This window comes from Myxocyprinus asiaticus, chromosome 9, assembly GCF_019703515.2.
Source record: "Myxocyprinus asiaticus isolate MX2 ecotype Aquarium Trade chromosome 9, UBuf_Myxa_2, whole genome shotgun sequence".
NCBI classification, from domain to species: domain Eukaryota; kingdom Metazoa; phylum Chordata; class Actinopteri; order Cypriniformes; family Catostomidae; genus Myxocyprinus; species Myxocyprinus asiaticus.
Genome location: NC_059352.1, coordinates 24,703,625 through 24,719,580, shown reverse-complemented (window position 1 = coordinate 24,719,580; position 15,956 = coordinate 24,703,625). Strand labels below are relative to the sequence as shown.

At 37.0% G+C, this 15,956-nt stretch overlaps 2 protein-coding genes across 3 annotated transcripts in view; one reads left to right on the top strand and one right to left on the bottom strand.

The window, feature by feature from the left end:
• The window catches only part of LOC127446328 (tyrosine-protein kinase JAK1-like), a 47,736-nt gene extending 43,553 nt beyond the window's left edge, over positions 1–4,183 (top strand). The window contains exons 23-24 of the mRNA XM_051707149.1: positions 694–804; positions 2,352–4,183. Of these exons, the coding sequence (XP_051563109.1) occupies positions 694–804; positions 2,352–2,453 (213 nt within the window). The 3' untranslated portion in view covers positions 2,454–4,183. The remainder of the gene's footprint in view (positions 1–693; positions 805–2,351) is intronic.
• Positions 4,029–15,956, bottom strand: part of LOC127446336 (ribonucleoprotein PTB-binding 2-like) — a 119,438-nt gene continuing 107,510 nt past the window's right edge. For both annotated transcript variants that reach the window (XM_051707186.1, XM_051707187.1), the window contains exon 15: positions 4,029–10,187. In XM_051707186.1, coding sequence (XP_051563146.1) covers positions 10,050–10,187 — 138 coding nt within the window. In that variant the 3' untranslated portion in view covers positions 4,029–10,049. The remainder of the gene's footprint in view (positions 10,188–15,956) is intronic.

Genomic DNA, 15,956 nt, shown 5'->3' with positions numbered 1-15,956 from the left:
CTTCTGTGGAACACAAAAGGTGATGTTAGGCAGAATGTTAGCCTCTGTCACCATTCACTTTCATTGTATGGACAAAAGATGCAATGAAAGTGAAAGATGATTGAGACCGTCAGTCTTTACCATTCTGCAATGGAGCCTCCTATCAGTAACACCACAAAAGAGCACAGACGCATTGTCACCCATAGGACAGACTTATGTAATTATTTTCCTAGTGATTGCATTTCTAATTCGGTGTTTGATTGTAAACAGCAGGAGGATAATACAGATTTGTTACTAAGCAGAATAGTGTACTTGTGATACACTTTTAGTCACCCCGTGTTCATTTAATTAAGTCTGAAAGAAGACCTTGTTTAAGGGGAACTAGTGAGTATGGTTCTTCTCTCTCTCTCTGAGAGTGTGGCAGATGGTGCCAGTCTGTGCCCAGAGTGGCAGATGTCTTACCCAAAGGCTGTAGTAGATGTCTGTGTAAACCAACCCCACTTTTCCTTTTTGCCACTTTTTAGAGGAAAGGTTTTCATGTGGATTTGAGGGATTTGTCAGATTTTCACAACACAATGCAATAGCACAATTTACTACAATGGCTTCTCACATACTAAAAGTACTGTAGGGGGTTAAATGTTGTTTGGTAGAGAAGATAAGGTTGGCTGTCAATGTCTTAGTCAAGTGACTCTACTGTGCTCCACTCCCATATAGGTGTTCCTCAAAATGATTGGTCCAACACATGGCCAAATGACTGTCACCCGATTGGTCAAAGTCCTGGAGGAGGGAAAGAGACTTCCAAAGCCAGACGGCTGCTCAGAGAGGGTAATGCGTAGTTTGATTTCGCAATTACAAAATGCTTTGCATTTATGTGATGGATCATATTAGTATTCCATAAAGCAGGGGTTCCCAACCATTTTGTCATAAACCCCTATTACCTAAAAAAAAGTTTGCCTCATAGACTTCTCTTTTGTTTGTTAAACGAGTCAAAAAAAAAATTCTGTGGTAAACGACTGCATGCCGCCAGATAGGAATAATCTTTTCAACTTTCAGTAAATATAACAAATTGGTAAAATATATTGAATCTTTGCAACTTCTACAAATAATGAAAACTAACTAAATAATTTTAACATCAAAATTAGTGTTCTGTTTTGGTTTACATTTCATCTATACTTTCAACCTTAAAGGAATATTCCGGGTTCAATACAAATTAAGCTCAATCGAAAGCATTTGTGGCATAATGTTGATTACCACAAAAAATAATTGATTTGTCCGTCCTTTAAAATAAAAAAGTGAAAATCGAGGTTACAGTTAGGCGCTTACAGTGGAAGTGAATGGAGCCAATTTTTGGAGGGATTAAAGGCACAAATGTGAAGCTTATATTTTTAGAAAAGCACACATTAATTCTTCTGTTAAAACTCATGTATTATTTGAGCTGTAACGTTGTTTAAAATGTCATTTTTACAGTCGTTTTAGGGTTATAATGTTTGTTGACATTACATCATCATTGCAACGAAGATGTAAACTTGGCCAAAACTTTGCACAGAAAAGGTTAGTAAGCGGTTTGATCACACTAAAATCATGTTAACACATGTTTATACCTTGTGGCTATACTTTTGAAACAGTGAGTATTTTAATGTTTACAAATTGGCCCCCATTCACTTCCATTGTAAGTGCCTCACTGGAACCCATATTTTTGCTTTTTTTTTTTTTTTTTAAGAAAAGGAGGGGCAAGTGAAAATTCATTTTTGTGGTAATCGATATTGTGCCACAAATGCTGTCGATTGAGTTTAACTTGTATTGAACCCAGAATAATCCTTTAAATGATCCCCTGCAGTTCTATCAGGAAGACTCGCAGACTTGAGTGAAATTTAAGATGACATTTATTTGTTGAATATAAAACAGAAATTTAATGTCTCTCTTTGGCGTAAGCCCCGTCTGGCGGTCTGAAGAAGTTGTACTCGGAACTGTCATATCCTGCCGGAGATAGGAGGCAGGGGCAAGGAGCACCCCCGTGCAGGACGGGACTCTGGTGGTGGTGGGGTGGTGGAGGTTGCCGTGTTAGCACACTGAAACAGCAATGTGATAGATTGTGAGCAGACTTATAAAGCAATGGCTTACATGTGATTGGCTAGGAGTTACCTAGCTAATGGTGCAGTGATGTACAGCTGCTAGTCTTCCCGCTAGAACAACGCTGTGCTTACATTTCCGCAAGCCCCAGGTTAGGCAACCTTGCAATATAGTATTATCATGCTTTACGCACTGTAAAAATACACATTTATTTAATGATGGTGAATGGTTAGATTATTAAACACAGTAGGTATGTGCTGTACTCTCGGCTCTTTCTGAATGTGCTCTTTTTGTTTTGACAGTTGTACAATCTGATGAGGAGATGCTGGGAGGCGACGCCTGAAAAAAGGATTGACTTCAAAGGCCTGATTGCCGCCTTTCAGCAGATAATCGAAAATCAGTAACTATGGAAATAAGATGGGACACAGACTCTACCTCTTTTGCAAGAGACAGTCCCAGTTGACAGTTTAACAACAAAACCCACCACAACAAAAAAAAAAAAAATGTATCACTGTGCAGTGTAGCATTTTTTCAAATATACTCTCCTTCTTACTATACCCACATGCAATGAACTCAGATAAACTGCAAGCCATTTGAATTACAAATAGCAAAAAACCTGCCAGAACCACTGAAGTGAACAGTCGAACGCTGCCCAGTCTTTCTCTGAATATGCAAACATCTAACTGCCAGGCACTTGATTTGCTCCTATTTCTCTTCAAGTTCAAATGAAGACCAGACATAGGTGAAGAGAGGAGAATTTGGAATCTGTTCACTGTTCAGACATACTGTTGACTGCTTATTGTTCCTCTGTGTCACAGACCTGTCACCATGTTACATGTATGAATGACACATTATTTCCATGGTGCATTTCAGCATGCACTGTTTGGAATCCGCTCACACCCGTCAATAAATCATGTTCAATGACAAAGCCCACCGCTGAGAATTGAAACTTGTTGGGGTTAAGAGAGGAGTTTTGTTTGGAGGGGGGAAACGAGGAAAGTGTCAGAATGTAGACTTACATGTGTGGTCGGTTGTTTGAAGCTTCGATGAGTGAATGTTGAGTGGATCGTGCCCCCTTGCGTGAGATGATTGACGTGTGAAGTATGGTAAGTGCTCAAAGACTGTGCGTTCGAGTATGTGTCTTAGCTGACCGTGTCTGACTCAGAGCAGACAGCTGTCCTCCTTCATGGAGCGCAACTGGAATGCTGGAAAATTCCAAACGTACTGGATTACTGAACTTTGAAACGGTGTGCTATGTGGACTATGTTGCCACATCCAAAGAACTGTACTTTTTCTCTAAACATCACATTTGCCACGGAAAGCTGAGGTGGATGATTTTGAGTGCCGCATGTGGAAGGATACATGGATATGCATCAAGGGGGTACATTGTTTCAGTGAATTGCCTACATGAGGCACTAGGGGACAGTAGAGCTTATGAAATATCTCTCATGAAAACATCCACTTCTTTGTGCAAATCAGATTCTGGGCTCTGCTGACTTTCAGAAATTGAAGTAACCATTTACATATAAAAAATACATTAGTATTTGATGTTTCCTTTTTTTTTTATATATATATTTTTTTTATAATGCAATTAAATGCAAACTAACTGATTTCATGAAAGTGAAACATGTTTCTGATGGGGAAAAGTGTTCTGTTATGTTCCAGAAAAGTGTCTGGAAGATGGATGCTGTTGAAATTTGCTAGTGTTTTAAAGTGCTTAAAAGCCTTGGCTGTTATTCATATCACTTAAGAGACTTTGTTTTTAAAGACGCACTCATTCCTATCTAATTATCCGATTATGCTAAATCCTCACATGATTCTTGAAAAGGGAAAATTATTTATCTCCAATGTGAAAGTGTCATGTGGTTTAAAACTGAAGGTTTATAATTTAATGTACGTTGCTGCCTTCAAATCCAGGCCTCCACACAATGGAATTAAGTAGGGTTAGGAAAAAAAAGGACGAAACCTAATAACAGGCATTATTCTCCTGTCCTTTAATGTGGAATGCAAAACAATTCCATCTGCTCAAAATTAAAACCCCAACCTATTTTCCATCAAAAAAGAATTGCAACAGAATTGTATCCAGCAAGGGAAAATGTACATAAATACACATAAATAAATACAATTAATAGTGTTTTTGTGTGTGTGTGTGTTAAATACCCCAAAGCATTGAGCTCTGTAACATCTACTTATAAAGAAGGAAAAAATGTAATGTTTTGTATTGCAGAAGTATATGCATGCTTAAATTCCACTGTTTCCTAAAAATAGCTTATTCACAGTAAAGCAATATCAATAGAGTATATAAAATATTGCAAAACCTGAATTCAAAGTGAAGTACAACTTTTTAAACCAAAAACAGGCTGCAATATTTATACAAAGCACACTAGTGTTGAAACCCCTGCCTGTTTGAACAGATGACTACCGTCTACATCAAGAGACACTTAAGTATTGCAAAGCTTTGAGATACAGGCGCACACATACACATATTTGACATTCAGAGGTGAAAAGTTAAAGATACAAGGGGAACATTGGTATGTTGTTGACCATCAAGAAATACCAGGGTCAACAGAAAGGCAAGTAGGCACAATATCTCATCCTTCACCTTTTGACAGTAACTGGAAAAATATCAAGATATTATTCATCTTCATTATTAGGCTTCATAAGAAAATAGCAGGACAAATTTATGTCAAACCTTTCTTGGTAACACTTTATTTTAAGGGTCCATAATAATGCACTAGTTAAGAATGAATACGACCGTAATGAATGTATTAATAAATGTGGAGTATGACTATCATAGCCATAATTTACAACTTATTAAATGTCTTGTTTTGTATTGAAGGTAGTGCAATTAATGTTCTATTTCAGATATCATGTATATCAAGTTTACAGAACAATATTAAGCCAGTAATTAAGGCTACTGACTTTACAAAGCGGTGTGCATTCTCCATTTCCCTTTCTGATTTGTAACTTGTAGTACCTAATAAACATGCAAAAAATAAATAAATAAATAAATAAAACAATTCTAGAAGAAATAGCTTTCCTAAAAATGTATGGCAACATATGTGGACAGCGGGACTAAGTTTTAAATAATACCAAGCTATAGAAAGTCAGATGTTTTTTTTTTTTTTATCAAATTGTTTGTTTCCAGGAGTATTGCTATTCATGTTTTTGAGACGTTTACATCAGAAATCTGGATTGAATGCACTTAGCTGCATAGAGAGTTGTAAGATGCTCCCTATTTAGTAAATGACTTAACCTCCAGTGTGCTGTCTGTCTGCACTGGTCTCAGAACAATTCTAAATGCACCTTATTTTCATCCTAACTCCATAGCCTCTGGAAGCAACACTTTCCAGCTTTTGGATGAATCCATTGATTCTTAATGTTATAATGCACAGTGACTATAGGATTTATAATACGCTTAAGTACACATTTGTGTACTTCGTGTTTAGCAGCGTGGCGTTTCGGGATAAATCGCTCAAATTTAAAAAATTGCATATCGGATGAAACTAGACACTCTAATCTTTTGACTCAAACAGGTTTCATTGTAAAAACGCAATTAGGTTTCTCAGCAGATGTAGTTTTGTTGCCGTTTCACTATGGTCGGCCCTATGTTATTTGTCACATGACTCTGTGCGTCGAAAGATTAACCCTTAACTGACACCACAGAGGCTTCTGAACTGAGATCAGTCGGTTTAAATCAATTAAAATTATGTGTTGTGTATAGCGAAGCCAAAATATGACATCCATGCATGTGTGTGCGGGGTCTCACAAGGTTCAAGACAACTTGACCACCTGTTCTAAAGGGAAAGTTTAACCTGTTTAAGTTATTGTTTTGTACTTTTTGGGCGATATTTTAAGTTTATTGAACTATATTAAGACAGCAATTATAATTTTTTATAATTTTATAATTATAATTTTTTTATAATTTTTCTTTATTTATCACACATTATACATTTGCACATATACAGTGAAATTCTTCTTTTTCACATATCCCAGCTAGGCTGGGGTCAGAGTGCAGGGTCAGCCATGATACAGTGCCCCTGGAGCAGATAGGGTCAAGGGCCTTGCTCAAGGGCCCAACAGTGGCATCTTGGTGGTGCTGGGACTTGAACCCCTGACCTTCTGATCAGTAACCCAGAGCCTTAACCGCTGAGCTACCACTGCCCCCAATTATGACTAAATTGTTACTAAAGAATTGCTAAAATACTATTTGACTCCTAGTTCTGAAGTGAAACATTTAATTACACAATTAAATTTGACATTTAATGGTGATTACAGTATTTGCAGTTGACTTAATTTATTGTAATTGGAACATGTGCAAAACAAATCCATAACTTGAGCAGGTTAAACTTTCACTTTAGAAAAGGGGGACAAGTTGTTATTAATTTACTAGTAACAGCTTTGTAAAGCCAATACTAATTAGCCTTATTCATTGGCTTAATATTGTTTAGTAAACTTGATATATGATTCCTGAAATTAAGCATTAATTACATTATTTTCAACACAAAATAAGACATTTAATAGTTGTAAATCATGGCTAAGATAGGCTTACTCTACAATTAGTTATAGATTAATTACAGTCTTATTCATGATTAACTAACACATTATTGTGGACCCTTAAAATAAAGTGTTACCCCTCTCTTTTTCAGATTTTCTTTCATTTAGAGCCCCCTACTGACAAAAGCATAAACCAGGCTAAGATGGTTTGTTGGTCGTAGCTTCCAGCCTGGCCAGAAAGTATCCAAAAACCTCTCAAAACCAGACAACATATCAGCATGAATAGGCTTAAGCTGGTTTAAGCTCTCTTTTTTGTTTCCTACAGCAGGAACATTTAGAAGAACATTTAGTCATCACAGAAGAGGGAGGACACGAACAGGACTGTGAACTCAAGCAGATGAACAAAAGTTTACATGTGCTTTATAATGCCTGTAGAGTTCTCATTTTGGAACTAGTATAATTTTTAAGGAACTAACAAAAATTACCAACACGAAAAACTAAACTTAAGACAACCAAAAGCTTACTTTTTACATTTGAATTATTAGCATTTCTTGTATTCCCTCCCAAAATAAATCAATAAAGGCCTCTGTGTATGAGTGGTGCCGATTTATGCTCAAAGTGGGACTTGGAGCTTCAGGTACCAACATAATTTTGGGATTGTCTTTTATAGTCGTAATCAATAACACAATAAAGCAATGTAAATAGGACGCAATAATAACAGAGCCTTCTCTTCAAATATATTGCCAACCTTGTGGATGGGAGAGAATGGCTTTCAGACAGTGCAGATCAGAGACAATCACTTCAGAAGAGTATACAAAAAAGAAGGCACAAAGCCTTAATCATAAATGGATGAGCATGCCAAGCAAAAGCCTGCACATGCTATGCAGTGGCAAAACAACAGCTTCTTTTAAGACATTCGGCTGGCAGACTACATCCAACCAGTAACCAATACAATACAATACACAGTTAAGCTGAATCAACAGCATTTGTGGCATTGATTATCACAAAAAAAAAAAAAAAAAAATATGTGTTGCTCATTTGTTGTTTAAAAAAGTAAACAATGTGGTTACTGTAGCACTTCCAATGGAAGTGAACGGGGCAAGTCCATAAACATTCAAATAAGCACTGTTTGAAAAGTATAGCCACAAGATGTAAACATTTGTTAACATGATTTTAGTGTTATAATGGATTTACCTCCATTACGGCGTAACAAAATTGTAATACTAGATACAACTTTACACAGTTAAGTTTAGAAAAGTTACTGTATCATACTAAAATCATGTTAACCAATATAATGTTTATGTTTGTGACTATACTTTTGAAACCATGTGTATTTTAATGTTTATGTGCTGGCCCCATTGTAAGTGCCTTACAGTAATTGTAATTTTTGCTTTTTTTATTTGAATAATGAGGGACGAGTCAAAAAATGTTTTATGGTAATCAACATTAAGCCACAAATGCTGTTGATTCAGCTTAACTTGTACTGAACCTGGAACATTCCTTTAAGACTTTAAGAGAATGTGAATATGTATATTTTTTTGTTCTTGGCAGTAATTTGTGTCACTCGTTTTAAGAATAAAGCTCTCTAAATTTAGATGACACCCGTTAAAACAAGTGGAAAACAATCTGCCAGTTGAACAAGATAAAACACATATCCAAGAGATGTTCTCTGAAAACAAGTCTTAAAGGAGAATTCTGGGTTACAGTACAAGTTCAGCTCAATTGACACATTTCTGGCATGTATGTTAATTACCACAAAAAAATTATTTTGACTCATCCCTCTTTTCTTTTTTTAAAAGCAAAACTAAAACAGTGAGGCACTTACAATGGAAGTAAATGGGGCCAATTTTTGGAGGGTTTAGAGGCAGAAATGTGAAACTTATAATTCTATAAAAACACTTACATTAATTCTTCTGTTAAAACTCATGTATTATTTGAGCTGTAAAGTTGTTTAAATCGCCATTTTACAGTCATTTTAGGGTTTGTTGACATTGCATCGTCATGGCAACAAAGTTGTAAAATTGGCTAAAACTTTACACAGAGACGGTTAGTAAGCAGTTTTATCACACTAAAATCATGTTAACACACATACTGTTTACACCTTGTGGCTATACTTTTGAAACAGTGAGTATTTTAATGTTTACAAATTGGCCCCCATTCACTTCCATTGTAAGTGCCTCACTGGAGCCCAGATTTTTGCTTTTTTTTTTTTTATAAAGAAAAGAAGGGACGAGTCAAAATATACATTTTGTGGTAATCAGTATTATGCAACAAATGCTGTCGATTGAGCTTAACTTGTATTGAACCCAGAACATTCCTTTAATACAGTTTTGTATCTCATGAATATTTATCTTGTTTTAAGCCTGTTTTAATATTTTAACTGGAAAACAAGAAAGATTTATTAACAATAGGATTTTTTTTTTTTTTTTTTTTGCAGTATAATGTCACTAAAAAATACAAACTCCCCCATTAAAGATTTAAAGAGATTAAACGTCAGTATAATGAAGCACTAATACCCATGTAAAGGCATTATGTTAGATTATTACCATGTGGGTGTTCGATCAGGGCAGTTTGCCATCTGTCTAACCTGCTCTGACCTCCCTGACACACTTCCAGCTGCAGAATATTACTACTACTACAAATGTATTATTACCCTTACCTTTATATATATATATATATATATATATAAAATAAACTGTAGCACTGACTGTTTAGCGAAGGTCACCACACTGACAATGAGGGAGAAAAGTGACCTTGTATCAAAGTTGGTAGAGGTTATTGCCTTAGCCATGTCTTCTTTGAGCGCCCTGTGTTTTAAGGCTCCTGCAGTATTCAAAATGGCTGATCTTTCCTACAAATACAGCAGTACGTACAGAGACACATAAAAGATTAACCATCAAAGATATGAACAATGCCTAACGCTGCTTGCCATGTATACACACAAGTATTTGCTTTTCCTGTATGTTTCGGAAAGCTGACCTCTTCCCAGCATTAATAATCAAGATAATATGACACATTAAGCAAGACATAATATTAATAATATTTCCGTAATGTCTGTACATGGTAAAAAATACATTAATTTTGCAGAATATATAATAAACATCAACTATGGCCTACCCTGTCAAGAAAAATTATTTGAAAATGTTATTCTCTGAGTGTAGCTCAATCTTTATCAGCCCTTAACCGTTTTAAAAGGAAACACGGACCCCCCCCCCCCGCCCCGGGAGTGGAATGGTACGCTTCCGCCTGTGAGAGAGGTGAACAGGCAGAACACAAAAAGCGAGATATAAATTACCATAACGCATCAGAGTCTGCCATCTTTAGAGGTCCTGCCTGGTACCCTGGCCACATATAAGGTTCAAATAAGAGGCAAAAACCTGCTAACGCACAATAAAATGTACAATCTCTTCAGACATAACGGTTGTACAAGACTAAGAGTTAAGGCCTGGACATGACAACAGCAACTTAGTACAAAGAAGAGTGTGTGTAAGCGTGTGTGTGCACTAGATCCTCTTCTTTTTGTAGTAGTCGGCATACTGGCCCCCAAGACCCTGTGAGTGCTGGCCTACATACTGCCCCTCTGATGTCACTTCCTGTGTAGGCAGTGTGGGGTATTCTCGCTTTTGCCCTCGAGCTTGACTCTAAGAGAGAGAAAAAGATATCGATTATTTATATTAGTAGTTTGGCACAGACTGCACATTGTTCTTGAAAATAACACCAAATTTCACCTATCTGATGATGCATCTATGCACTTTTCTCTTTGCTTTTTGTATAATTAGTGTGACATACAGTAAATGACTGACATTTTTTTTTTTTTTTTGTGTGACACAGTAAGTGACTGACACCATCTCCCTCAGCCCACACATACGTCTGAGGAATTTTCTGACTCTTGCACTATGATAAAGCATCCATTGTTCAATCAGTGAAGCGCAGTTAGAGGTGTTTATCTCTCATTCTGTCTGTCTTCCTACTGCCAGACTCCTGCTGGTTTTTCTCTACACCAAACAGGCAAAGCAGCAACACACATGCACATTTTTCTGTCATGGTGGGGACTTTCCATTGACTCAGTAATTGACTTCCATTAACCATTGTTTTATTATTGAGTTCATGAGATTTTCTATCACCTAACCCTCACAACAAACCTTTCTGCATTTTTAGATGTTCATCAGGACTAGATTTAGTATGTTTTCATTTGGTCTCCAAAATCTCGGCAAAACCACTCTTACTACGGCACAGTTTCAGTTGCAATCCATAGAGTGCAACAGCATCTGCCCACATTTTCAGCCATCTTGGTTCCGGAAATATTTTTCCCATTCATTTTTTTCCATAAGGATTTCATAAAATCCTTGATAAAAGAGTTCTAAGCCGTGAACCAAACCAACCATCTCTGAGGTGAATCACAACATTACAAACTTTAATCTGAAGCGAAAAATATTTGAAAATTTAGACAAACAAGACAAAAGGTACAAGACTGTGTACTTAACGTATTTAATGACGGAATGAATTACAATCTCCTGAAGCATTGCGAATGGCGTATTCATATTACATAGAGAATAAAAAATGATGGAAAAACAACATTTTTGATATAAAATTGTTGATTATAAGTATAGAATCAATATATTTAAAGTACATTGCAAAATATTCAGATAAACAAGGGCTGTCAATCAATATTTAATCAAATTAATTACATGATGTGGCGATTTATGCGATTAATTCAACGAATCACGTGTAGGCTATCATGATTTTTACATTTAGCTGATATTGTCATCAAATAATTGCGATTATGACTGTTAATTGCCTGTTTTAGGGCTTTTACGATTAATTGTCATATAAATTGCCATACTTATTAGGTCATTTATTCATATTTAACTTTGAATCATAGAATAAAATAGAGAAATATGAATTTCCTTTAAGGCTTTAATAACTTATAAATTACATGAAAATATTTGAAATATTTCCAAATATCTTTCACGTTTTTTGGTCAACTTTATTCTTGGTCAGTTTTACATTTACACTGTTGTTTTTGGAATCCAGCCAACCTGACTGTATTATATTGAAGTATGCAAAAGTACAAATTTTCTGTCCAAAATTCTTCACTTTCACACCACGTTATTTTAAGGCTCTCCGATTAAACCCATGATTCCTTATTTGCACGAAGGAAGACCTTTACGATTCTGTGTTTCTTCATTCTATCATCTCCACAGAAATATACTAAGTGGTCACCGCCTCCTCCATGTCACTGTGCGTCATTAATACTGAGTGTATGAATCTCAATGACCAAGAACATTTGACATTACACAAACATTAAATTAAAGTGAAAACAGAGCGCCTTGTTTTTCGCAGGAGTGTGGAACAAACTTCCACAGATGGCGAGTGTAATCAGAGCACTTCAGAATGGTTAATCTTCACGCGCTCATCAGGAGCTGCTCGAGTGCGGTCCGCGGTGTGGCTCAGTGAGAAGGTCAGTGTTCATTTAAATGAGACACACATAGGAAATATATTAGCTAAAAATTCCTCATTTGGACAGTAAAATGTTATTGGAATTTGAAGTGCACAATAATTACGGTTACAGTTCAAGACGATTATTTAATAATCATGACAGGCTTTATCGCATATATCAATATTTGGTGAGAAAGGCTTCCAAATAAAGATAATTTAATATATAATAATTTTAAATATTTATAAATATAATAATTCATTTTATTAAATATATTATTGTGGCAGACAATTAAAACATTGATTAGATTATACAAAAAGTGGATTTAGAATATATTGTTTGTTTTATTTCAATGTCTTTTACATATATTCCATATATTTAGGCATATTTCGAGATGCCTATTATTGGCCTACTCCAGACAGTAATCTATTTTCAACTGAGTCCGTCAGTCTCTCACAGGATGCGCTCTGTCTGCGCAATTTAAAATGATTGTCTATGTAGTATGTACATGTGTCAGACAGATGCTGATGGAGTGTCTCATTTTGGTTGCAGCACGCATCATCACCATACATTAGATGCTGTCAAAATTTGATTGAAACTTTGAAAAATCGCATAAAAAATAAATAAATTGCTCTGCCCAGCTCTCTGTGAACGCAAAAGCATGTCATCTGTTAAAGGCTCCGTATTTATATTGTGCTGCCTGCCAGGGGCAGACTGGCCAACTGGCCACTGGGTTATTTGGGCCGGCCCGTTGCTGCGCAAGTACCGGCCCGTCCTACAGGTGATATAGACGGTCACCCTGGGCTCCATCATGCCCACGTGGACTCCATTACAGAGTGAATATTCAAAAGGTTCTGTAAGGTAAAGCCAATGTAATAGCTTTTATTTTGTAAAACTGAACTTGCTTTTATTTTGAAATCACTTTCACATTGTAGCGCATTTCCTTATGTGCGCAGTAACTCCATACCTCACGTGGACCTCATTATTTGACATACAAATCATGATAATGGTGGTAACCAAAGACAACATATTAAGTATAAGATGAGCTCCGAATAATCACAAAATAACAAATAACTGCAAGTTAAGTACAACAAATACAATAACAGCAGCATATATAAAATATGCACACTGTAAAGCTATGAGCAGTACGTTGTTATTTGCATAATTTATTCATACTGCAGGGAGCTGAAGTGCGGCTTGCTGAATAATGCTCACGCCTGATAAAAATGCAGAAAATAAGTCATGAAAAATATTGCTTTGCAGCTATTTGAGTCTTTGAGGCTTCCTTTGTTCAAAGGATAGGAGAAACAGCGCTTGTCAAAGCATAGGGCTTTTCATTTTTTCTCAAGAATAATCTGGGGAAGGAATTAAAACACTGTGGATATAAAGACACAACTCACATATGAGCAATTCATCTGCAAAATATCTGCAAATTTCTACACTTTAAGAGGTATATATTTTTTCCCCCATAAATTTATATTTGTTTATATATGTACATAATCTAGCCAACTTTGTTTTCATTTATTTATTTTTTAAAATAAACATTTACACAGTTATGTGAGTAATTGACATGCCATCTTAAGCATTATCATCAGTATCATGCTGTGTGACACTTTCTTCATCTAACTATTTTAAACAATATTTTGTGATCTTGTATAGCTATATATACATATATAATATATTATTATTATACTTGTTTCCACAACCTCATATTAACTAAGACAATAGTTTATTTGCACTTCTAGAAAAAAGTTGAAAGGTGATTAAAATTTTTAAAAACTTTGAAGAAATGCTGACTTGTCACGGCACCTAAAATACACACTTTCCCTTGTACTTTCATGTACTTTTTAACCTAACATCTGTATATGTTATTTGTCTGAGCTATAAAGTGCTTATTTTAGTGCTTTCTTTAAAAAAATCAACTCATCACATTTACAGTGGTTTTATACAGTATGTTTTAAAGTTGACAATTTTTGCATTGTGGGGCCCGTTGTCATGACTATCAGTCAATAGACATTTTTTTGTTTTGTTTTGTTTTTTTAACACAAAAATTAGAAATTGAGCCAAAAAATGAAATCAATGAGCTGGTGTGTTATGGTGTGGTGTGTTGCGGGCCAGAAAGTCCAGTGCCACTTTTTAGTCCCAATCCGCCCCTGCTGCCTGCTCTCGCCGGTTTGGAGGCGCATTGCCTGTACAGCCAAAAGAATTCTAGCTATAGAACCTGTTGGTCCTCCGCGTGCCGCCAAAACAGCGCTGACCCGCTGAGGCATGGACTCTACAAGACTCCTGAAGGTGCCCTGTGGTATGTATCTGGCACCAATACCAGCAGATCCTTCAAGTCCTGTAAGTTGTGAGGTGGAGCCACCGTGGATCGGAGCACATCCCACAGACGCTCAATCAAAATTGAGATCTGGAGAATTTGAAGGCCATGGCAACACCTTGAACTCTTCATCATGTTCCTCAAACCATTCCCGAACAATGTGTGCAGTGTGGCAGGGTGCATTATCCTGCTGAAAGAGGCCACTGCCATCGGGGAATACCATTGCCATGAAGGGGTGTACCTGGTCTGCAATGATGTTTAGGTAGGTGGCATGTGTCAATTTGACGTCCACATGAATGGCTGGACCCAGGGTTTCCCAGCAGAACATTGCCCAGAGCATCACACTCCCTCCATCTGCTTGTCTTCCCACAGTGCATCCTGCTGCCATAACTTCTCCAGGTAAATGGCGCACACGTGCTGGGGATGTAAATGAAAATGGCACCCATCGGACCAGGCAACCTTCTTTCACTGCTCCAAGGTCCAGTTCTGACACTCGCGTGCCCATTGTAGGCGCTTTCGACGGTGGACAGGTCTGGGCTACACAGCCACATATGCAGCAGGGTGCGATGCACTGTGTGTTTGTCACATTCTTCCCGTAACCATCATTAAAATTTTCTATGACTTGTGCCACAGTAGACCTTCTGTCAGTATGGACCAGACAGGATAGCCTTCATTGCCCTCGCGCATCAATGAGCCTTGGCCGGCCAATACCCTGTCGCCAGTTTGTGGTTTGTCCCTCCTCGGACCACTGTTGGCAGGTACTCACCACTGCTGACCGGGAGCACCCCACAAGCCTTGCCGTTTGACCATAACAATTTGGCCCTTGTCATAGTCGTTCAGGTCTTTACTCCTGCCCATTTCTCCTGCATTCAACACAATGACTACGAGAACTGACTGATCGCTTACGATCTAATCTACCCAGACCTTGACATGTGGCCTTGTTAGGAGATGATCAACGATATGTGCTTCACCTGTGAGTGGTCATAATGTTTTGGCTCATTGGTGTAAGTATTTGGGAGTCTAGGGAGACATGTTGTGGCTTTCAAAATGCGTTATAAAAGTGGGCGGTTGCTATTGGGTTGTTTTGCTGTGGTTTGTTTGCCGTGATTCTCTGATTGGTGGATTTTCTGCCTCAGTTTCATGGGTAGTGTTGTTTTTTACCAGGAATTCTGCGATTAAACATGATTTTTTTAAATGACATTGAAAAAACTATGACTGGTGGCTTCAGCAGAAGCATATGCCATCGATTAACAACCTCAGAGCTCATGGTAGGTCTATCTTTAAAAGTTTAGGAGTTATTGTTAATAACCAGTTCCCCTCTGGAAAAAAATTAAAAGGATTTTTACTTCTAAAACCAGCCTGTTGTGCTGTATAATGATATTGGGATTTGTGGTGAAATATTGAATCATGAGATACAGTAAGTATCGTATTGTGAAGTGGTTGGCGATACCCAGTCGAACCTTCACATACACAAATGTTCACATAGCTAAATAAGTACATACAATATAGACCAGGGTTCCCCAATTAGTTTTCACCAAGGGCCAAATTCTGTCAACAATACGAAGTCAAGAGCCACGGCAGTCTGACAACTTTTAATGTCAACTTTTTGGTGCTGCTACTATTATTATTATTATTAAAAGAGTCACGCATAAA